Below are 24,845 nucleotides of genomic sequence, written 5' to 3'. Positions count from 1 at the left end.
GTTAGACTTATACTCAACTTCATTTTTGAGACCTGTATGTTTACCTGTGATTGTCTTTTAATTGAAAAGAATTTTGTAAACACACCAACCGTAAATTAAATTAATGTTAATAGTATTGTAATACATGTATCGTAATGTAGTGTATGCAAAATTTGTGTAAGTATAAGTATCAGTAGTGTTAGTAGCAAGTACAATGTAAGTGTAATTAATGCTGTAAGTAGTGTAAGTGATCGTCTTGTAAATAAAATTGTTTTAAAAAAAAAATGACTGGTACAAAAAACAGAATGTTCGAACGGCTCGACGAAATCGGCTATTTTCACTTGAACAAATTTCACAAATTGTCGCTTGAAATTTGCCTCATTTGGATATTTGGACAACACAACGCTTTACCATTACGAAAAAATTGAATATATTGAAGCAAAATGTAAGTAACATAATCATGACGAGACCGGCAAACGACGGCTGTAGAAAAGACTCCTTCGTGCCTTACGCTATTATAAAACGAGACTTTGGAGGGTCCACCCGTGACGTCACAGGAAAGATGGCGAATGTTTCGAATTTGGAAGAGCTTTTACAAAGTGAAAATGGACTTTTGAGAAAAAACGAATGGTACCTTTGGTGTACTTGATATATTTACTAAACATCTATGTGGAAAAAAAATGAATGTTTTTTTGGGTTTACATGCCCTTTAAGTAAAGTTCATTTACATTACTGATCCGTTGACTTTTCCAGTGCAGTAAACCGTGTGCATTCCTTTTACAAGAACTAAGAAGCTATTTCTTTGAGCGAAGAGGCATGCTCTTGTATCGATTGCAGTTTCATTCAAATTTTTCTCTACCTTTAATACTCTTTTCCCTTAAGTATTTGATTTCCGGAAAATATCACAGCTTTCACACGCTTGGTGTAAATTCACTACTTCACTGAATATTTCCCGGGTGATATTCGTTATTTGTTTATAGAATATATGAGGGCATACAGCCACATTACTTCTTGATCAGTTGAGATTCCCTAGTGAGGTTTCTCCTGCGAAGACACGGGCTTGTGACATGGTGTTTTAGTGCAAAGGTCAGTTTAATCGGAGGGATTTGAACGGAAATTTATGTAAATATCTTGGTAATTTTTTTTGAAGGTGTTTATGTAGTTGGAGTAGGCAATGAGTTTGAAAAAATACTGTGCCACGTAAAACCCTTCGTGTCACAATAAATGAAATGTCCGTTTATTTCTTGCCTGTATAACCCGTATGAAAACCCAACTGGAGCGTCATCATTTCTCAATGAGAGATGATTAATCTTCATTAAATAATGCAAATAGTCGTGAAAGATGAGGTTTTCTAATATTTTGCTGTAGAGCAACATTTGATGCCTGATTTTCTCACTCAGCCGCCCACCCTCCATCCCACAAACACACACATACAAACAAAAAAGGACACTGTCTGCCTAATGATTTCTGCCCATCCCACCTGTAGCCCACACAACCTTTTTTCCAATTCCCATCACGACGAATGCACAAGTTTTTTTTTTTTTTTATCACACAACTGCCCAAAAATAAAAGAAAACATTTATTCCATAAGTCTTGAAAGTTCACATAAACCGAATTCAACTATACCAATATTCATCAAGTCCAAGAAATCAACACAAACTTAAGCCATAACATGAATGAGCTGGCTCTAAGAGCCCTTTGATTTTCTATTCCATCGTTTTCGAAAGAATTACACACTATGAAAGTCTGCGATACGCGTTTTTGTTTATTTATCATCATCATCATCATCATCATCATCATCATCATCATCATCATCATCATTATCATTATCATTATTTTTACGCGGACCTTTTTTTTTTCATTGTTTTGGACCTGAGCGACAGATGAACCAAAAAGGAGAGACAGCTCGTAGTCCAGAGGACTGCCGTATGTCAACATGGTCAATGCTTTAATGGGTTTTCTTCCGTTCGCGTATCTGATGTTTTTTCCCTTTCTCGATTTTCCTTGTTCTTTTTCGAGGATGATAGATAGATGAAAGCAGCTCACAACACAGAATAGTAGTAACTTATCTTCTCGCAGAGGGTCGGTCATGGGTTTTTTCCTCTATCGATCAATTTTTAGATAAATTTTTTTCTATCTATGCAAGTCGTGATAATTTCGTGATCTCTTTTCCGTCGTCGACAGCACACTTTAATTGAATATCTCATGAATTCAGCTTCCTTTTAGCGTCATGTTTTTTCAGCTGCTCATGTATATTTTGTTGACACAATCGGAGTCACACACTTTAACACTCTCGTAAGGTTCGTTTTAGTTTCCTTGACACCCCTCCTCAGTCATCAGTCTATAAATTACCTAACCCGTAAAACCCTCACCATTTCTCGGCAAGAAGAGAAAATATTCTTTCATGTTTTATGAAAAAAAATGTATTTATCTTTTCTGAGAAAATGTGCTTCACACATGTGTAATTCGATGCAGTGTGCTATTTTTAGTTATTTTTACTAAAAAGAAAATGATATAAACAATTTTTTCTATTTTATCAAAAATGTATTTAGTTACATTTTGGCCGAGGGAGAGAGAGATCTCGAGTGTCTCAGCGTCTGGAAATGTGAAATTAATAATTAGATTATGGGTTTTAAAGATGAACTAAAGTTACGATTACTGGACGTTTTATTAAAGTTCTCTTTCCTGTCGAGATAACCGAATACATCTGTGTGATTGAATAAGTTTATTTATATAAATAGGAGACATTATATTTCCTAGTCTCCCAGGGGTGGATCCAGGGTAGTTTACCTGATTTCCGGAACTCACTCAAATTTTTTCCGACCTAGTTAAATGTTGATAAAAGTACTTTTGGAAAACACTCTAATTTCCCTTTGGAAACTACTGATACTTTTGTGGAAATCACTAAACGTCTTCCAGAAATAAACCATCTTCCTGTTTTACAGTTATTTATTAAAGAAAATACGTTTAGAATGACTAATTTCGTTATAATTGCGGTCATGAGGCGTTCGGGAGCGCTCCGGATCACGCGCTGGCCTTTCGAGCTTCGATTACACCTCGGAAACCGTCGGAAGCCGTCGGAAAATGTTCGTGGAGCCAATCTTTACGCAACCGGTGGGTGTAAGTCCTTGTTATTTGGTGACATTAACAGGCGGAACACAGTCAAAACCCCTCACGATTGGCTAGCAAAGATTTCGTCATCGGAACTCACTCAAAACACTCTTCTGATTGGCTAGTTGTGTTTGGAAACTACCTTGGAAACTACTGACAAAGTATAAAAAGGGCACTTCCTCCCCCAGCGGGTCTCTTTCGTTGCTTTTACAATACAAGTACTTTTGAACTTGCTCAGGGGTTAACGACGGAATTTACTGTTAAACGTTTAAAAAATACTAGTGTTATGACTCGCGGAGATCCTGTTTGTCGGAGGGAGGATTGTTCTCCCTTCGACATTGGCCTAGTTTTCGACGAGATCCACAACTACTCGCCGCATCAGAAGCTGGAGTTCGTCGAAAACGTGTGGAAACCAGGTGAGCTTTTTGATTTCCCCGTGTCAATGGAAAATGGAAAATCTCGTAAGTTTGTCTCGGGCTGGCTGAAAAGATTTCCATGGCTAGCTTACTCCAAATATTTCGATGGAGCATTTTGTTTAGCTTGTGTTTGTTTTGGAGTTCAGTGTGGGCGAAACGCTAAAGACATGAGCACTGACATTGATAACAGACATCATAATCTCTACCAGGAAGCAGTGACCATTGCAAGACAAGTAGCAGTCCAGCCAGAAATGCCAAGGATAGCCAGAGACAAATGCATAGAAATAATGCTCCTGCTGCAACTCCTGAGGGATATTTCAAGATCAATCTCACTAGAGTTTTTCTTGACCATGTACTCCAGCAGCTCAACACCAGATTCCAGGATGATGTATTTGTTTGCTATAAAGGTATTTCGATTATTCCCTCTGTTTTACTAGCTACTGACCCTGCCTGGAAGGCCAATGTTTTGGAATTTTGTAACCATTACAGACAGGACATACCAAATTATGCAGGATTACAGGCAGAGCTTTTGTTATGGGAGAGATTGTGGAAGGGGAGGGATAACAGAGGAGATATTATTCCTGACAGTTTGGAGGCTACACTGAAGGATATTGACAAAGATGCATATGTCAACATCTATTCCATGCTGAAAGTCCTGATCACAATTCCAATTTCATCTGCATCTTGTGAGAGATCCATATCATCCCTTCGGAATCTTAAGAATTATTTGAGAAATACAATGACCCAGGACAGACTGAATGGATTGGCACTGATGCATGCCCACAGAGACATGGATTTTGACCTTGAACGTATAATAGATTTATTTGCTGAGTTACATCCTAGGAAAATGAGAATGGCAAACATTTTGTAATAATTTTTTGCACCAGCTGTTTCTAGAGTACTTGTGAGTTATGTTCTGTCTGGGTTATGGCCTTTAAGTCTCATAATCCTTAAACTGATGGAGAACAGTACAGAAGCTTAAACTGGTGCCTGTATAACTTTTTTTCAACTCATTTCAAGGTTATTTTCTATTTTGTTTTACTTGTGATGATTTTCCATTGACATTGACATTGGGTTTTCATGTTAAGCTTAAATGGTTAACAAACATTTTCACTGAACTCAACCAGCTTCACAGCAATTCCCAAGGATGAAGAAAGGCTAGTATTATTTCAAATTATCATTTTACTTCAATTTGTATATCATTTTATGATTCTTATAATTTATATTTTTCTAATAATTGTTTTATTTTTTGAATTCCAGCTCCCAACACAGGCTAACCATCCATAAAGCCCTTCTCTCTCTCTCAAATTCTTTTCTGTGTTGTGCTCCTATAAATGAAATGAATAAAAGCCAGCTCAGGAAATGTTGTTTTTAGTGTTGCTAAACATTTGGATTTATTGAGCCTGGCTTTCATTCATTTCATTCATTATAAGAGCATAATACAGAAGAAATTTGAGAGAGAGAAGGGCTTTATGGATGGTAAGTCTGTGGTCCCAAGGATGAAAAAGGCAAGTAGATTTTTATTATCAATCTTTAAACTATATCATCAATTGTGCTTGTTTTTCTTTTGTTATCAAAAACACTAACACTTGGTTCGTTTTTTTTTTCTCCACATCTTGATTTTCCTGACTGGGAGGTGATGTTTTCCAGTGTGAAAAGTCTTGGTGATGACTTGGCTTTCCTGAAAACACTATATACACTGGTTTGCACAGTAGCTAAAGGTGGAATATTTGTAGATCAGAGTGTTTCCTGTAGTACTTTCAAGAAAAATAAATGTTTTTTGCCTTTTTGATTACATGCTTTTTTAGTCTTTTGGGGGCAATTAAATTTTCTAAAAATGCATGAAATGACCTTTAGAGAGCTCCAAATTTCAAATTTTCTCGGGGGGGCATGCCCCCGAACCCCCCTAGCAGGAGTGGGTCCTCGGGCGGAAACTACTCACTCAAAATCCTGGATCCACCCCTGTCTCCACACATGAAGATAATTCGATTGCCTATCAACAATTTCCACTCCACTAGTTTTTAATTATGATGCCCGTGAAACTGAGATCACTCGAGGCGCAGAGGTACTTCATCTTCAAACCTATGTCTCGTTTGAAACTGTCGGAAAGAACTCAACTGTTTTCATCGCCCACTTGTCCAAAGTTTTATGATATAGATATCGATGAAATACCAGAATTTCTGTTTCGAAAACATGATATCTTTACCACGCGCTGTGAACGTTCTACTTATCTCTTATCTCTGACGTCATGGTAACCCGCTTTAGCAAAATGGCGGTTTTACTTTTCACGAAGGGCTCTTTTTTATATTACGAACATCAAGTTGATTCAACCTTAAGTTCAGAGGAAAAAGTTATTTCGTGATAATTTTTATGTCAAAATTAAGGGGTCCTGTCCACGGGCTGAGTTACCTGCAGGTGTCATGTGCATTCGGAGTTCTTCATATATATTTTAAATTGTATTTGCTCTAAATGACCGATAACAAATGGCAAAACAACATGATTAAACTTAACTTGATTTTAGTTCGGAGGCAGGGAAAGCTGTACGATCTTTATTTTATCTTATTTTTTATTTCACACTATTGAGAGCGCAGCCCGTAAGATGGCCATTGACATGTTCTGACAACCTTAAAAGTATAGATGTGTGAATTTAAGCAATAACTTAAGAGCTAGAATTAACATATTTATGTAGAGTTTATATTTTTCGTAAAATGAGACGATATTTTGCTTAGATAGGATAAATAAAACAGTGTATTTTTATTATTGGATGAAGTTCAGACTTAACTGGTGGAAACTTCTGCTGAAAAAAGCAACCCTTTACAACAACGGGGCTCTGTGAAATAAAAAATTGAAAATCTAAGAACGTTGCCCTATTTTCTTACAACACTCCACATTTATGGTTCCTTCCTCCTATGGATGTCACTACTCAGTAACAACCTGGAAGGTCCCTTTATCTCGGCGGACGAAAACTTAGTTTCCGTAAATTCTCGTTCAACATCAACTTGCAGCAGAGTGGGATCGTTTCGTAATATTCTTGATTCTATCTCTGGCGTTCTAGGTGTAGCTGTTCGGTTTCTACCTTTGATTTTTACCGTCTTAATGGCTGGTCTGCTCTTCGTGCAACACAAACGTAGCGCTTGCTGAAACTCAGGAATTCTGAATACATACACAATCGGATTAACAAAAGAATTAGAATAATTTAGAATGCTCACCATGAAATAAAACTTCCATGGTATTGATGTCTCAGGTATATAGATTAATACGTTCAAGATGATTAAGGGAAGCCAACATAATAAAGCCAGTATTGATACCAGAAGAAGGGTCTTTGTTAAGCGTCTGTTTCGCGAAGCTCCATTCCGATGCTGTGAGTCAACACTCTGGTGTTGAAAGTTTCTCCAGATGGCGATGTTACAGACACATATAATGATTGTTAGACCCAACAGAACTAGGACAGCGACATACAATGCAGATCCTATTGAATTAAACTCCGATAGCAAAATTAACATTGTAGACGACAAGGCAGCGAATGTCCAAAGTATGAAAATGGCGATGCAGTATGTTTTGGTGGACAGTAATCGGTATTTAAACGGCCAATATACGGCGTACAATCTCTCACAAGATATAGAGGCTGCAGATAGATATGAGCCGAACGTAAAAATGGAATCGATGCATTTGAAAACCACAAGAAAAAGGCTGTCTTCAGCTGTCCAAAGCTGATAGTCATCTCCAACAATGTAAATGTAAAAGGGTACGGAGAAGGTTCCCAACAACAAATCGGCAAACGCCATGTTCATAACTAGGAATAAACTTTTCCTACGAAGTGGTTTGGTAACTACAAAAAGAACAAGAGTGAGGAAGTTTCCTGCAATGATTAGGACAGAAGATAAAATGAAAGCGCTGCATAGTGCGATCCCTTCTGCCTTGGAAGGAAAACTTCTTGTGAATGCAGACGCATTCTCCATGGTTTTATTCACTGCCGACGAGTGAATCATCATAAACCTATGACTAAATGAATTAAGGTAAACAGTTTTTTTTCGGAATAAAATGCGTTGTTTCAAAGGAGAGGAACTCAACCTTTTGCAACAACACCAAGCATCAACGGCTCACAAGATATTTGTCTTTCGCGGTAATTATATTTAAGGAGTCACGTGTTCCAGGTAGACAAGACATTTCAGGTTCAACTAATACCGCCAATTAAAACGGCTGTTCATCAAAGAACGAAACAGCTGTTCATGTATTTTCCTGTTGAAAGGCAAGAATTGCACAAGGTTTTAACAAATTTCTTGTGTGGCTCAAAATATCCATACTAGCAGTATAGGAAGTTATCCTTTCTCAATAAGAGATAATCTTCAATTAGTGATAGACGGAAGCCGGTCTAATAACACTTTAGGATATTTAGCTCTAGACACATGCTACTAGATGCACTGTTAAATTTTGCATCAAACAGTAATTGTACACCGTTGGAATTAAACGAGTCATGACAATTAGAGAGAGAAATACTAAGAAATTATAATCTAGAGTTAAGTACATTTATGGCTCCTATCGTCAAAAATTTACCATCATACATTAAAGACAGCCAACACGCACTTGAAATTGTTCGTGAATTTCATTTCCTTGGCCAAGACAAACTTCTTTTCACTATGGATATCAAACATTTTTTTGATTAACGTACTGTCAAAGAACCTAGCTCTTAAACACTACTCCGCTCAGCCAACCTGGTGCTAATAGCTTTCAATTGAAGTTGTCAAATATTGTTCCAATTCCCTTACCCCTTTACCTCCTATGAGTGACTAAGAGAGAATTTCTCCCTATAATATCGATATCAATACAATATCAAGCATAGAAGTGATGAGAATAAAGTAAAATATCAATTGAGGATTATTAGCTTTTCCAATACCAAACTCTCTAACTCTCTAGACAGTGAGGAGAATTACTAATGTGAACTTGGGAGTTAAAGAGTTACGTAACCGGTGGGACTACTCAGTGCGTACTCAAATAGTAAAAGAAGGCACTATTAGTAATTTGCGTGTTACATCGGAATGCACTCGTTTTCAGCCGATCAGAAGTGCGTAATTTTCTTATAGACGTTATTTTAAAAGTAAGCAAGTTTACTGTTATAATTAGGACAGATGCCTTCTGCTTTGGAAACTTCTTGCAAATTTGGACTTATTTGTAGGATTTCGTTCATATGTCTCGAACAAAGTTAACTTGTAACTAAATGGTTTACGGGATGAAACGTTTGATCGGGAAAGAATGTGGTGTTTCAAAGGAGAGGAACTCGATCTTCTGCGACGACACGAAATAACAACAGCTGAAAAGTCATTTACGCGTCATATTAATTTTACTCAAGGCAGTCATGTTGTCGAGGTAGACGATGCATTTCGAAATAATACCGTGCACGTAGAGCCCTTCATGTCACGATATGCTTCTGTTCATCAAACAACGTGACAGCTGTTTGCGTGTTTTTCTGCAAAGTTTTACCGCTTCATAAGGTTTTAAACAAATTTCTTGCTTGGCTCACAATTTTTTAACAAATCGACTCGAACGTTATCTTTCAATGAACAAAGAATATGAAGAATGCTCTCGGAATAATTTGCCCCAGACGCATGTTATATAATACGCTCTTCAATTTTTGATTATGCATCAAACAGTCTCCTACACCGTTCAATTTTAATGAGTTTTAGGAGAAAGAAATGATCCAAATTATTATCTACAGTTAATTGTATTTACATTAACTGATCCGTTCAAAAAAACCGTATGATTTCCTTTACTTAAATCATAAAAATATATTTTTTTCGGAGCGAAGAGGCATATATGGTTATCATTTCTCAATGAGAGATAATTTTCGTGAAGGTGATGAACGAATTTTGTCGTGACACATCCAAGATATTTTGCTTTAACTCTCTTCTAAGTGCGTAGATCTATTTCCAAATTTGCATTAAACATTTCAAAATTTCTTCATAAAGCTACTTACGTGTTGTTATCTCTTAATGAGATATAATCTTCATTAAATTGATAAATAAAGAGTGTAATAAGACTTCCAGGATAATTTATGCTTGACTCCGGCATGATCCATGATGCACTGCTCTAGTTCTAATTTTGCTTTAGAAATCCATTCTGCACCGTTGAATTTAAAGGTTATAGCAAAGAGAGAGAGAAACAATAATGAATATTATTATTTTAAGTAAAGTTCATTTACATTATTGATCCGCTGACTTTTCCGGTGCGGTGAACCTTTACTAGAACTAACAAGTTATTTCTTGGAGCGTAAAGGCATGCTCTTGTATCGATTGCAGTCTCATTCCAACTTTTCTCTGCCTTTAATACTCTTTCTCTTAAATATTTGGTTGTCGGAAAGTACTACAGCTCTCACGCGCTTGGTGTAAATGCGCTACATATTTCCTAGAGATATTCGTTATTTGTTGAACAAATAAGGAATATTACCAGGAAATATGCAAGTTGCAGAATATATGAGGGCATACACCCACATTACTTCTTGATCAGTTGAGATTCCCTTGTAAGGTTTCTCCTGCGAAGAGACGGGCTTGTGACATGGTGTGTTAATGCAACGGTCAGTTTAATCGGAGGGATTTTTTTAATTTTTTTGGACTTGCGCGACAGACTGAACCGAAAAGGAGAGACAGCTCGTAGTCTAGAGGACTGCCGTGTGTCAATGATTTGATGGGTTTCTTCCGTTTGCGTATCTGATGTTTTTTTCCCTTTCTCGATTTTCCTCGTTCTTTTTCGAGGATGACACGATATTCTAAAAGAAATAGATGAAAGCAGCTCGCAACACGGAATAGCAGTAACTTATCTCCTCGCAGAGGAACGCTCATGGGTTTTTTCCTCGATCGATCAATTTTTGGAGAATCTTTTTTTCATCCATGGTGGTCGTGATAATTTCGTGATCTCTTTTCCGTCGTCGACAGCACATTTTAATTGAATACCTCATGAATTCAGCGGTGTTTTAGCTTCATGTCTTTGCATCAAATTACGAGCAGTACCTGCTCATGTATTTTTTGTTAACACGATCGGAGTCACACACTTTAACACTCTCGTAAGGTTCGTTTCAGTTTCCTTGAGACCCCTCCTTAGTCATCAATCTACAAATTACCTAACCCGTAAAACCGTCAACATTTCTCGGCAAGAAGAGAAAATATTTCTTAATGTTATATGGAAAAAAGCGTATTTATCCTTTCAGAGAAAATGTGCTTCACACGTGTGTCACTCGGTGCAGTGTGATATTTTTAGTTATTTTCACTAAAAAGAAAATGATATAAACCATTTTGTCGGTTGATCTCTCAAAATTGTAGTTAGTCACGTTTTGGCCGAGGGAGAGAGAGATCTCGAGTGCCTCAGCGTCTGGAAATATGAAATTAATAATTAGATTATGGGTTTTAAAGATGAACTAAAGTTACGATTACTGGACGTTCTATTAGAGTTCTCTTTCCTGTCGAGATAACCGGATACATCTGTGTGATTGAATGATTTTTTTATTAAAAATAAGAGACATTTTATTTCCTAGTCTCCACACATGAAAAGAATTCGATTGCTTATCAACAATTTCCACTCCACTAGTTTTAATTATGATACCCGCGAAACTGAGATCACTCAAAGCGCAGAGGTACTTCATCTTCAAACCTATGTTTCATAGAAAACTGTCGGAAAGAACTTAGCTGTTTTCATCGCCCACTTGTCAAAAGTTTTATGATATAGATATCGATGAAATAACAGAACTTCTGTTTCGAAAACATGTTACCACGCGTGGTGAACGTTCCACTTATCTCTTCGAACGTGCGGACAAAAATGACGTCACGGTAACCCGCTTTAGCAAAATGGCGGTTTTACTTTTCACGAAGGGCTCTTTTTTATATTACGAACATCAAGTTTGATTCAGCTTTAAGTTCAGAGGAAAAATCTATTTCGTGATAATTTTTAATGTCAAAATTAAAGGTTCTTGTCCATTGGCTGAGTTACCTGCAGGTGTTCATGTATCTTTTTCACTGAGTGGTAAGGCTTTTTTTGCCTGTATAACTGGTATGAAAATTTCGTTAAAAGCCGACTGGGGCGTCATCATTCCTCAAAATGATGAGTAAAAAGCGGAAAAACACTTCCAGTATAATTTTTTTCTAGACACATGATACATGATGCTTTATTCGATTTCTCTTTCCGCATTAAACAGTCATCTAACACCATTGAATTTAGACAAGTTATAACGGTTAGGTGGAAAACGTGGAGTACGGAGTGTAGAAAATGCGGAGTGTGGAAAATGAGGAGTGTGGAAAATGCGGAGTGTAGAAAATGTATAAAAGAAAAAGACTATATATATATACATGCATAAAAATTCGGTCTCACTTGGGTAGTCAAGTCTTTTCATCTGTAAGCAGAATATTAACCTCGCGCTAATGATGTTGTTTTCCTTGGCTAGTTAGCCGTGAATATTATAAACTAACAGAAAGCGCCTGGAAAATATTTTTGATCGAGTTCGAAAAGGTGTTACCGCCAACACCTAGATGGTGCAAATCTTGCGAAATGCGTTCTTCCATTACAGTTAATAATAAGCCATGGGTAGATTCAATTTAATTTGCATATTCACATCAGAGTTCAAGTCCGCATTGATCTCCACGTGGTCATATGGCTGTTAAAATCCCACTTCTTCAGCCTAAATGGCTTTCAATAGGTTACTTCGAGAGCCTGCCCAGTTTTGCGTGGAGTGACGTAAAAGATAAGGACAAGATTGGAAAGGAAAGCTTTGGATCGGTGATGAAATGATATAGTAGTCGTTAATCTGTAATATTAGTCTGTGATATAATAATAATAATATTAATCTGTACTATAACTTACGCAACATGTCGTTTTACAATGATCTCTATTTAAAATCAAATATTTCGTATTTCTCGATTAAACGCCGGGTTTTCAAGGTGGAGTTTTACCTAAGCCCCTAAAGCATTTATTTGAGGTATAAAAAGCTCTGGATGTAATGGAAAGTTATCTGACTTTAAAAAAATAATGTACAAAAAAAATTTTATATAAATAACCATAGGGGGCTGTCTCTGCCGTTCATGGAAAGTGATTTAGGCATGATAACCTTTTTTTAGTTCTCCTCTGTAACCTCCCCATCACTTATATGGACTTAAGTTTAAGGGAGACTTTCATATTGGCAGGAGTCTATAAATGTCTACATAAAAAATGATACATTTCAGAAAGCAGACTACTGTAAACCAGTAGGCATTAAAAATGTCTGTAGTCTCACCAATCAATTTTCGTTGCAGTCCCTGAAGGACAACTGCACAGATACTGTCTTGTACAGTATTCCTTCAAGAGTGGCCAGGAACATCACATTCCGAAAATGCCTCATGGGAATTCCAAGAAAAAAAAGACGCCTTATGCTCGTACCTGGGAAAGCACAAGACATCAGCTTAAAATTGTCGTAGGGGAAATGAGAGCTAGAGAAGCCGTCCATCACGCAATAACAGATGGCCTTGGTGGTCTGCAATCCTGCGTGGGATTGGTTCAGGTCCCGCGAAATCGACAGCAAGTAAAAGATATGGCAAGGCGTAAAGCTGTCAGCAAAGGACTTTACCTTAAAAACACGTCAGGCGCAGGAAGAACCTCTGACCCGTGGTATATGTTACTAAATGAGAGCGAGATCCAAGGAAGGGACCCAAAGACTACATTTGTTCGTGACGTCAGAGTTGGAGCTGAGCCTTTTTGCGTCGTGGGAACGAACAGACAGCTGGATGATCTGAAGCGATTCTGCTGTAATCCGGTGGAGTATCGGCCTTTAACCGAGGACCCAACGTTTGGTTTTGGTCCATATAATGTCACACCGATCTCGTACCAGCATCTCATAACTCTTCGCAGGGAAGACGGTAAACGCCCACCAATAATTGGCTCAGTGCTTCTACACGAAAAGAAGACACAACACACGTATTCGCTCTCTGGTGGAACCTTGAAGTCTCTTGAACCAGAATTGAAGAATTTAATGGCTTTCGGGGCAGACGACGAAAAGTCGTTAGTGGGGAGTTTTAACGAAACCTTCGAAAGAGCTACTCGTCTGCTTTGCGAAATCCATCTTCGCAAAAATATAGACACAAAGCTTGTGTCTATGGACATTAAAGGAGAGAGTAAGCAGAGTATAATGGATGATATTTTTGGAAGAAAGATAGGCAGCGTTTTTGAGAGTGGACTGTTAGACGCAGGAAGTGCAGAAGAATTTACTGGCCTTCTTGAAAGTCTGGAGAAAAAGTGGTCATTGCTCCACTTAGGCGACAAATGGGCCAAGGTGACAAACGACCAGAGAAAAGAAGCCCTCTCGCGCGTTCACCACATTGGTCCTGAAGAAGCTTCTCCTGACAGCGTAGCCTCTGTGAACAAAAATTTAGTGCTAGGCGACTGGACTGGATTACCCCAGACGTTTTAAAGCTCATTGCGCACAAAGGAGAGGCAGTGTTAAAGGAAGGAAAAGAGACAAAGTTACCGGCAACCTCAGCATATGACACCCTCATCATTCCCTCAAATTCAAAGCCCACGAAGCTGCATATCACCGTCGTGTACCCTAACGGGAAGGTAGAGTGTCAGGACTGCCAAGAATACTCCATGTCCTATTTGTGTGCTCATGCTGTCGCTGCGTCATTAAAAAGAGGAACCCTTGAGGTATATTTGAAGTGGCTGGTGGCTAACAAGCGCAACACTGGTGGGCTACAACTACAGCAGAGCCATCGCCTTTGGAATGCCAGCTGGAAGAGACAGGAAGGGAGAACGCCAGCCAAGAAGCAGAGGCAGCAAACAAACAACCAGTATGGTGATCCCACGAAACCCCTTGCCATCCGCGCCAAGTATTGGGGCAAATGAATGTAAAAACTACCCGGATGCTGCACAATTACATGAGTTGTTTCCCGCATCGTGTCAGGCAAGTGTTGCCACTCATCAAGCACAGCTGAGTCAATTGTACCCAGCTGTGTATAATCCACCAGGCTTTCCTTTCCATGGAGGACGTTTTCATCATTCATACGCGTCAACATTTCAAGCTCACACACCACAAGCTCGTTTCCAAGCGGCACCCCCTCATCGGTCCTTGTCTACTCCACCAGGACCATCGGCAGCAGCAGGAGCGTGGCACTCGGGATTGTCGCCGCATTCTTATTACCTCGTGGCCTTGCCGAAAAATGTGAAAAAATGTTATGGTTGCAGCGACAATTTTTCCGAAAATTTCGTCAGCCACCACACAACATCGTGAAAACCTAATAATGCATCACTTTTTAAAGGAAATGGAGTGCTTGTTATTGTTGTTGATATCATTAAATCCTCCGCATTTTCCACACTCCTTATTTTCCACATTCCACAATTACCACACTCCACATTTTCCACACTCCGCGTTTTCCACACTCTACATTTTCCACATATATTTTCCACACTCTACATTTTCCACATACATTTTCCACACTCTTCATTTTCCACACTCTACATTTTCCACACTCTTCATTTTCCACACTCTTCATTTTCCACACTCCACATTTTCCACACTCTTCATTTTCCACACTCTTCATTTTCCACACTCTACATTTTCCACGCTCTTCATTTTCCACGCTCTTCATTTTCCACACTCCACATTTTCCACACTCTTCATTTTCCACACTCTTCATTTTCCACACTCTTCATTTTCCACACTCTTCATTTTCCACACTCCGCATTTTCCACACTCTTCATTTTCCACACTCCACATTTTCCACACTCTTCATTTTCCACACTCCACATTTTCCACACTCTTCATTTTCCACACTCTTCATTTTCCACACTCCACATTTTCCACACTCTTCATTTTCCACACTCTTCATTTTCCACACTCTTCATTTTCCACACTCTTCATTTTCCACACTCTTCATTTTCCACACTCTACATTTTCCACACTCTTCATTTTCCACACTCTTCATTTTCCACACTCTTCATTTTCCACACTCTTCATTTTCCACACTCTACATTTTCCACACTCTTCATTTTCCACACTCTTCATTTTCCACACTCCACATTTTCCACACTCTTCATTTTCCACACTCCACATTTTCCACACTCTTCATTTTCCACACTCTTCATTTTCCACACTCTTCATTTTCCACACTCTTCATTTTCCACACTCCGCATTTTCCACACTCTTCATTTTCCACACTCCACATTTTCCACACTCTTCATTTTCCACACTCCACATTTTCCACACTCTTCATTTTCCACACTCTTCATTTTCCACACTCCACATTTTCCACACTCTTCATTTTCCACACTCTTCATTTTCCACAATCCACATTTTCCACACTCTTCATTTTCCACACTCTACATTTTCCACACTCTTCATTTTCCACACTCTTCATTTTCCACACTCTTCATTTTCCACACTCTTCATTTTCCACACTCTTCATTTTCCACACTCTACATTTTCCACACTCTTCATTTTCCACACTCTTCATTTTCCACACTCCACATTTTCCACACTCTTCATTTTCCACACTCTTCATTTTCCACACTCTACATTTTCCACACTCTTCATTTTCCACACTCCACATTTTCCACACTCTTCATTTTCCACACTCTTCATTTTCCACACTCTACATTTTCCACACTCTTCATTTTCCACACTCTTCATTTTCCACACTCTTCATTTTCCACACTCTTCATTTTCCACACTCCACATTTTCCACACTCTTCATTTTCCACACTCTTCATTTTCCACACTCTACATTTTCCACAATCTTCATTTTCCACACTCCACATTTTCCACACTCTTCATTTTCCACACTCTACACTCCGCACTCCGCACTCCCGTTTTCCACCAAACCAGTTATAACTATGAGAGCGGAATAATGGTAAATTATTGTCTATAATTAAATGCATTTATATTAAGGTATCACAGAAGTAAAAGGTCATATTTTATTTCAATCTCGTGAAATTTTACATCCAACAAAAAAAAATGAAGATCTATTATTTTCTGAAATTTCTTTTTGATTTCTTTTTTACTTCAGGAGATGTCAAGCAAAAAGTATCATAAGGGTACAACGGAAGGCACGAGCTCGAGATTGATCACACTTCATGTCAACTTCTTCTTGTCATCTAAGAAACGATTACAAACCATTATTAACGTGCAGATCACGTTCCAATCAAAACAAGGATGTTATTAAAATGCGCCAAATTAACTTATGTTGTAAAACGAGTGGGCGTTTTTATTGAACTTGGGTTTTTCCGACTAACTGGTGAATAGACGGTTTTAAAGCAAACATCAAAAGTTTAAACGGGGGATCTTGTATCAATGCGATAGGATTAAGGATCGGTATCGGTGAACTCTTTCCGATCAATTGATCACAAACTCAAAGTTCTTAACAAAAATTACTGAGAAGTTATCCTCGGGGTAATTTGCGAACACCCCGCCAGCTTTTTATTTCTTTTTTACAACTACTACCGATCTTTTCTTTTACACCGACTCTTTTCGGTGCGCGGTACGGTAGTAATTATAAAACATTCCGGTTCGTTTTCCCTCAAACAGGATAATGACAGAGCTCTCTCGCAAAATACGTTTCTACAAGGAATAACTGAGTATAATTGGAGTTTGAGTAGCCAATCACAATACACCTTTACCGCTATCCACTGTTTACTGGATGTTAAAACTTTTTGTCTTCGTTGAGCGTGTTTATTGTTAGAATGTCTCACTGATTAGTTGCGTGTCACTGCATTTCCGGAAATGAGTAGGTAGCCAGTCAAAATGAGTTAGTTTAAAGACCGGAAGCACTTTCCTTTGATAAACAAAAAAATAGATAAAAAATAAAAAATAAAAACCACGTAGAGACGATAAGTGAAACGGTGAGGCAGTATTTTTTTCAGCCGTCAAAACCTCCTCCGCTGTTACAAGTATGAGCTGATATATGATCCGCTTGTGGAGTGGCAGAGGACTAAGGGAAGGGAATTACTTTCCGAGGCATCAAAGAATAAAGAAACAGAAGAAGTTACAAATGAAGAGGCGAGTATCTTAATTAATTCACAATCCTCGTGTGAAGAATGTGCAATTTCATGATTGGTGTAATAGATAGACAGCTTCACTTTGTAAATACTCGTAAAAAAGATAGAATCATGTGTTATTCGAGGTAGTCAATTTATGGAGCCGAGAACCATCCCTTTTATCAATAAGAGCCTATTCCATTTAGCTTCGGAGACGCCAAACTCGCTATATTTATTTGTTTTCCTAAACAAGGACAGAATTCCATCCAAATACTTCCGGCATATAATTCTTGAGAGTTAACTTACAACTATTAGGAGAGTTTGATTTTCGCAAAAGCAAAAGCAAATGCAAATTAATTCTAGCGGCCGAGCAAGAGAAAGAAGAATGTCAGACCGAGCCGATTGGTTGGTTGGCTATTTTCAGGTTTTAAGATTCTCAAAGATGTGGAAAGGTGGATCAAAGGCTTTGAAAAAACCAGTAAGATCATTATTCTTCTCTCAATAGAAGGACAGGTGCATTACCTGATCGAGGTGAGTTTGCTTGATTGTATGTGTTCGTATGTTGGTTTTGGGTTGTTGTTTCATTCCCATTTTGTTGTTGTTGTTTTTTTCTTTTTTTTTCCAAGAATAAGAGCTGCCTTTCCCTCTTGTAAATGAGCATAGTGTGGGAGAAAAATTTCGTGTAAAGCATTTAAGCGAAAGTTCTAAAATTATTTGTGTTATGATTAGGAAAATGGACCCTTATACAGAGGTCTGGTTTCCAGACCTTGTGTCATGTCCTTTGGGCGGACTCTTTAGCCTCTTTCGCCAACTCTCGCTCTGACGAAGGGCCAACGCTCGAAACGTCAGTTTTTTTACTCTTTACGGTGGCCAATTTACGTTTTCAACTCAGTTGTTAACATTAAATGACCTGCTATACTCTTGCACCTACTTTTCTGAAGTTATCAAGATGATGGATGTTTTTTCCATTTTGCAGGAGGCCACAATCGATGACAACTTATGCCGGATGAACATTGGATGGGCTCCTTTTCTCTGACGAAAAAAAGAAAATATGTAAACAAGAGACGTTTGTAAACCATGGTAAAGAATAAGCTTTTTTTTCAGCGAGCTGACTTGAGTAAGAAAAGGTGTTATCAGAATCCAAATATTTGTTTGCGTTATTGTTAAGATGGCGGCGATACTGTAGGTTGAATTCCAAGGGCAATGTTTTCCCCACATATCTACATGCTTCAACGAAAAACGTAAGAAATGTCACCGTGGATAAATGTTTTGTGACAGATTTGTTCAAATGATTATGACTCGGCTTGTGTTTCTTGCTTCTTGATAAGGAGATATTGGGTTATAAAATCACAATTCTAGAAAAATAATCCCTGCTTACCTGACTTATTTTTATTTCGAACAAATACAGCAATACCAGTCCGGTCAGTACAAAATGCAGATTGCAGACTGCAGACCTGGTACAAAATGCAGACTACAGACTGCAGACTGGGTAAAAAAATGCAGACTGAGAATTTATACTGTGTTTTCGTCTAATACTTGATAACTGTCATCTCACAACTTACCGAGCGTCGCGCAATCGCGCTTTCCCGCGATCATCTTTCACGATTATTTGCACTATTGTCAGGCTGCCTGCACTCGTGTGGAATATTCCTTGTCCGTTTCTTGATCACAATCGTTCTTAATATAATTTCAAGTCTTCATATAGTCTTCTCACTTTGCGCGCGAGTTGGTTGGTGTGATGTCTGTACAGAGTTTTCCAACTTAATAAAAGTAGATATGGATGAAAATGAGATGTCACTATTGAATATTTAATACGCGTAATATTCGAAAAAACGATTAACATCTTTGCACGTGGTCCGTATATTTCATCTTTTTAACCGAGATGTTTTTATTTTGTTGACAAAAATGCGGAACGAGACCAAAACTGTTCCTTCGACTTAAAATATTTTCAACGTTTAGGGGTGTACACACACTGATTTTCACATATGTGCCGTACATTGCTATTGGCTTACAAGAGGAACCAGCGAATTTTTATAGGGAAAAGCAAAGCGTTTCTTTCGTGACTGGCCATTCGTTTTTCCTTAAGACTCCTCGTTAGTCATCAGTCTCCAAATTACCTAACCCGTAAAACCGTCACCATTCCTTGGCAAGAAGAGGAAATATTCCTTAATGTTTTATGAAAAAAAAGCGTTTTTATCCTTTCAGGGAAAATGTGGTTCCCGCATCTGTAATTCTATGCAGTATGCTATTTTTAGTTATTATTTTATGATGTAAACCATTTCCTCTTTTTGTTGGTTGATCTGTCAAAAATGTATTTAGTCACATTTTAGCCGATGGAGAGATCTCGAGTAAAGTTTTGTGATATGGATATCGATGAAATACCAGAATTTCTCTTCGCACGTGCAAATAAAAATGACCTCTTCGTAACTTTTCACGAAAGGTTGTCTTTATATTACGAATATCAAGCCTGACTCGGCCTTAAGTTCAGAGGAAAAAATTATTTCGTGATATTTTTTTCTGTCAAAATTAAAGCGTCTTGTCCACGAGCTGAGTTAACGCTGGTGCAGGTGTCTTGTGCATTCGGTGTTCTAGAAATATGTTTTAAATTGTATTTGATCTAAACAGGCGATCGTACTCCTTATAATAAATGGCAAAATAACATTCTTAAACTTTAGTTACAGCAGTTACAGCTGTACGCTCTTTATTCTATCTTATTTTTCATTTCACACTCTTGAGGGCGCGGTCCACAAGATGGCCATTGACATGTTCTGACAATCTTAAAAGTGTAGGTGTGTTAATTTAAGCAATAACTTAAGAGCTGGAACTATCATATTTATGAAGAGTTTATTTTTTCGTACAATGAGACGATATTTTGCTCAGATAGGATAAATAAAACAGCATAGTTTTATGATTGGATGAAATTCAAACTTAAGTGGTGTAAACTGCTGCTGCAAAAAACAACCCTATAGAACAACAGGGCTCTGTGAAGCGAAAAATTGAAAATTTAAGAACGTTATCCAATTTTCTTACTATACTCCACATTTATGGCTCCTGCTTCCTATGAATGTCACTACTCGGTAACAAAGCAGACGATCCTCCTATCTCAGCTGACCATAACTTAGTTTCCATATCTTCTTGTTCAACATCAACTTGCAGGCGGTTGGGATCGTTTCGTAACATTCTTAGTTCTATCTCTGGCGTTCTGGGTGTACCTTTTTGGTTTTGTCTTTCGGTTTTTACCATCTTAATGGCTGGTCTCCTCTTTGTGCAGCAAGAACGTAGCGCTTGCTGAAACTCAGGAATTCTCAATACGTACACAATTGGATTGACAAAAGAGTTAGAATAATTTAGAATGTTCATCACGTAATAAAACTTCCATGGTATTGATATCTTAGTTATATGGATTAATACGTTCAAGATGCTTATGGGAAGCCAACTTAATAAAGCCAGTATGGACACCAGAAGAACGGTTTTTGTTAAGCGTCGGTTTCGCGAAGCTCCATTACGATGCTGTGAGACAACACTCTCGTTTTGAAAATTTCTCCAGATGGCGGTGTTACAGATAGATATGGTAATTGTAAGACCCAACACGACAGGTATAAAAACATACAAACTAGCTTCAAATGAACTCGAAACATTTAACAAAGTCATTGATGTAGACAGCAAGACAGCGGAAGACCAAAGTAAGAAAATGGTGATTCGGTATGTTCTGGTGGATAATGAATGGTGTTTAAAGGGCCAAAATACGGCATAAAATCTCTCACAGGAAATAGAGGCTGCAGATATATACGAGCCTAACAAAAACATGTCATCAAAACTTGCGTAAAATATTTTGTAGACCATGTGTTCAGAGTCATATTTTGCTGTCCAAAGCTGATAATCACCTCCAGCAGCGAAAATATAAAAGGGCAGACTGAAGGCTCCTAACATCAAATCAGCAAACGCCATGTTCATAACTAAAAATAAACTTTTCCTACGAAGTGGTTTGGTAACTGCAAAGAGAACCAGAGTGGGCAAGTTTCCTGCAATGATTAGGACCGAAGATAAAATGAGAGCGCTGCATAGCGCGATCCCTTCTGTTTTGGAAGGAAGACTTCCTGTGAATGTAGACGCATTCTCCATGGTTTTATTCACTGCCGACGAGTCAATGATTATAAACTTACGACCAAATGAATTACAGTAAACAGTTTTTTTTTTTCTGAATAAAATGCGTTGTTTCAGCGGAGAGGAACCCAACCTTTTGCAACAACACCAAGCAACAACGGCTGACAAGTAATTTGTATTTCGTGGTAATTATATTCAAGAAGTCACGAGGTCCAGGTAGACAAGACACAAGACAGGTTCAACTAATACCGTCAATAAAATGGCTGTTCATCAAAGAACGTAACAGCTGTTCATGTATTTCCTGTTAAGATGGCAAGAGTTGCACAGTTTTACGCTTGTTAAGGTTTCAACAAATTTCTTGTGTGACTCAAAATCTCTACACTAGCAGACTAGGAAGTTATCTTTACTCAATGAGAGACGATCTTCATTAGTGTTACACGAAAGGTGTGATAACACTTCAGTATAATTAGCTCTAGACACATGCTGCTAGATGCACTGTTTAATTTTGCATCAAACAGTCAGCGCACACCGTCGAAGTTAAACGAGTATAACAATTAGAGATAGAAACACTAAGAAATTATAATGTAGAGTTAAGTTCATTTATGACTCCTATCGTCAAAGCTTGACCATCATACTTTAAAGACAGCCAACACACGCTTGAAATTGTTCGTGACTTCGGCCAAGACAAACTTCTTTTCACCATGGAGATTACATCTCTTTTTACTGTCATTTACCACTCTGTAGCTCAAAAATATTTTTGATCAACGTACTGTCAAAGAACCTAGCTCTGAAACACGACTCCGCTCAGCCAAATTAGTGCTAATAATAGCTTTCAGTTGAAGTTGTCAAATATTGTTCTAATTCTCTGAACTTTCTACCTCCCATGCGTGACTAAGAGAGATTTTCTCCTTACAATATCAACACAATATCAAGAATAGAAGTGATGAGAATAAAGTAAAATATCAATTGAGGATTATTAGTTGATCCAATACCAAACTCTCCAAATTTACATCATAGGAACTGTATGGCTGACAGTGAGGAGAATTACTAATGAGATCATGGGAGTTAAAGAGTTAGGTAGCTGGCGGGATAACTCAGCACGTACTCAAATAGTAAAAGAAGGTGCTATTAGTAATTTGCACTCGTGTTATATCGGAATGCACTCATTTTCAGCCGATCAAAAATGCGTAATTTTCTCATAGACGTTATTTTAAAAGTAAGCAAGTTTCCTGTTATGATTAGGACGGATGCCATCTGCTTTGGAAACTTCTTGCAAATTTGAACTTATTTGATAGATTTCGTTCACTGCCGATGCCTCGAACAAAGTTAACTTGTAACTAAATGGTTTACGGGATGAAACGTTTGATCGTGAAAGAATGTGGTGTTTTAAAGGAGAGGAACTCGATCTTCTGCAACGACACGAAATAACAACAGCTGAAAAGTCATTTATGTGTCATAGTAATTTTAATCAAGGTAGTCATGTTGTCAAGGTAGACAATGCATTTCGAAATAATACCGTGCACGTCGAGCCCTTCATGTCACGATATATGTTTGTTCATCAAACAACGTGACAGCTATTTGTGTGTTTTTCTGCAAAGGTTTAGGTTTATTTCTTGCTTAGCTCAAAATTTATTAACAAACCGACTCGGACGTTATCACCTTTCAATGAACAAAGAATATAAAGGTAATTTAGTGTTAACAACTGGGTTGAAAACGTAAATTAGCCACCGTAAAGAGTAAAAAAGCTGACGTTTCGAGCGTTAGCCCTTCGTCAGAGCGATTAGAAGAATTGTGGGTTGTGTATGGATTTATATGTAGAAAGTGGAGCTACGCCATTGGTGGGAATATGATGACGAAAAAACAGGAATAAATTAGTTGAATGAAAAGCGCTCGTTGATTCCTTGGGGATTAAGGGTGCCGATTTGAAATATAAATTTTTGTTCTAGTGTTTTACGGCTTTCCGAACTGCCTAGATGTAAGGAAAGGCCGCAAACTGCCATATGCTGTTTAGAATGATAAGGAAGATTAAAGTGTCTAGCGACTGGCTTGGATGCGTCCTTGTCATTTATTTCCACATCGCGAAGGTGTTCTCGGAATCGGTCACCCAGTCGTCTTCCTGTCTCGCCGATGTATAACTTATTGCAATAAGTGCAAGTTATGCAATAAATAACATTGGCGGAGGTACACGTAAAGTGATCAATGATCTTAATGGATCTTTTGGGTCCCGATATTTTCTGTACGTTGTGAATGAAAGGACAAGTTTTGCATCGTGAGCGAGCGCATTTAAAAGTTCCAGATTGGTCATTGGTTTGAAATGAACTCCTGACTAAAAAGTTGCCTATGTTTTTGTCACGTTTGAATGAAATAAGTGGGGGTTGCGAAAAGATAGTGCCAGTCTCTGAATCGTTTTGGAGTAATTTAAAATTTTTAAGAATGATAGATTTAACTGCGTGGTTGTGAGGGTGAAATGTAAGAGTAAATGGAATGCGATCCGTGTTCTCCTTCTCGGCCGTTTGTAGTGCTGCCTGTCGATCGATTTGTTGGGCACGGTGGTAGCCCGCTTGAACGACAGAAACAGGATAGCCGCGTTTATCGAAAAACTGGCACATTGCCTCTGATTTTTCGGAAAAATCAGAGTCGTCACTACATAAACGACGAAGTCTGAGAAACTGTGAAAAAGGTATGGAGTTCTTGACGTGTGATGGATGTGAGGATGAATACAACAAGTAACTATGTGAATCTGTAGGTTTGTAGTAAACACTAGTACATAAGCCGTTGCCTTCAATTGAAATTTTGATGTCTAGAAAAGCCAAAGAATTGTCGGAAATTTCCCAGGTATATTTAAGAGCCGGATGAAAGGAATTGACGGCGGTTATAAATTGAGTGAGCTCCTCTTTGGTAGAGGAGGTAGCGCCGATGCAATCGTCAATGTAGCGGCCGTAGAGTTGAGGTTTTGGGCCGTGGTATTGGCTAAAAAATTGATGTTCGATAAAACCTACAAAAAGATTGGCGTAGCTGGGTCCCATTTTAGTACCCATGGCCACGCCATTAGTTTGTTTGTAGTAGTTACCACCGAATGAAAAGCAATTGAGTGTGAGTACTAGTTCGGCCATACGGAGTAGTGTTTCAGAGCTAGGTTCCTTAACAGTGCGTTGATCGAAAAAATGTTTGAGGGCCCGGAGACCTTCGTCATTGGGAATGACAGTGTAAAGAGATGTTATATCCATGGTGAAAATAAGTTTGTTTTGGTCGAGGAAA

At 38.2% G+C, this 24,845-nt stretch overlaps 3 protein-coding genes and 1 pseudogene across 3 annotated transcripts; 2 read left to right on the top strand and 2 right to left on the bottom strand.

Annotated features, from left to right (window-relative positions):
• The first annotated feature begins 3,673 nt into the window (after positions 1–3,673).
• Positions 3,674–5,298, top strand: LOC149053211 (52 kDa repressor of the inhibitor of the protein kinase-like; annotated as a pseudogene).
• Positions 5,299–6,902: 1,604 nt separating this feature from the next.
• LOC149053210 (uncharacterized) lies at positions 6,903–13,926 on the top strand. The gene is made up of 2 exons (XM_089182503.1): positions 6,903–7,038; positions 12,776–13,926. The coding sequence occupies exons 1-2, from the start codon at positions 6,903–6,905 to the stop codon at positions 13,924–13,926; spliced, it is 1,287 nt and encodes a 428-aa protein (XP_089038629.1).
• A 6,599-nt stretch (positions 13,927–20,525) lies between these two features.
• On the bottom strand, positions 20,526–21,806 carry LOC149053209 (adenosine receptor A3-like). The gene has a single exon (XM_089182496.1). It carries the CDS (start codon positions 21,603–21,605, stop codon positions 20,526–20,528), a length of 1,080 nt encoding a protein of 359 aa, XP_089038622.1. The 5' UTR covers positions 21,606–21,806.
• Positions 21,807–23,219: 1,413 nt separating this feature from the next.
• On the bottom strand, positions 23,220–24,845 carry LOC149053208 (uncharacterized). Its single transcript, XM_089182490.1, has 2 exons — positions 23,582–24,845; positions 23,220–23,246 (listed from the first exon to the last, which is right to left on the bottom strand). Exons 1-2 carry the CDS (start codon positions 24,812–24,814, stop codon positions 23,220–23,222), a joined length of 1,260 nt encoding a protein of 419 aa, XP_089038616.1. The 5' UTR covers positions 24,815–24,845.

Source organism: Pocillopora damicornis, chromosome 1 (assembly GCF_964200805.1).
Source record: "Pocillopora damicornis chromosome 1, jaPocDami1.2, whole genome shotgun sequence".
NCBI lineage: Eukaryota > Metazoa > Cnidaria > Anthozoa > Scleractinia > Pocilloporidae > Pocillopora > Pocillopora damicornis.
This window is presented reverse-complemented; position numbering and strand designations above follow the sequence as displayed.

Coding starts and splice junctions, on each gene's coding strand:
- LOC149053210 (XM_089182503.1), top strand. CDS start 6,903: ATGGCGATGTTACAGACACATATAATGATTGTTAGACCCAACAGAACT. Junction 7,039..12,775: donor CAAGGCAGCGAATGTCCAAA/GTATGAAAATGG, acceptor TTTTCGTTGCAG/TCCCTGAAGGACAACTGCAC.
- LOC149053209 (XM_089182496.1), bottom strand. CDS start 21,605: ATGGAGAATGCGTCTACATTCACAGGAAGTCTTCCTTCCAAAACAGAA.
- LOC149053208 (XM_089182490.1), bottom strand. CDS start 24,814: ATGGATATAACATCTCTTTACACTGTCATTCCCAATGACGAAGGTCTC. Junction 23,247..23,581: donor ATTCTAAACAGCATATGGCA/GTTTGCGGCCTT, acceptor GTTCATTGAAAG/GTGATAACGTCCGAGTCGGT.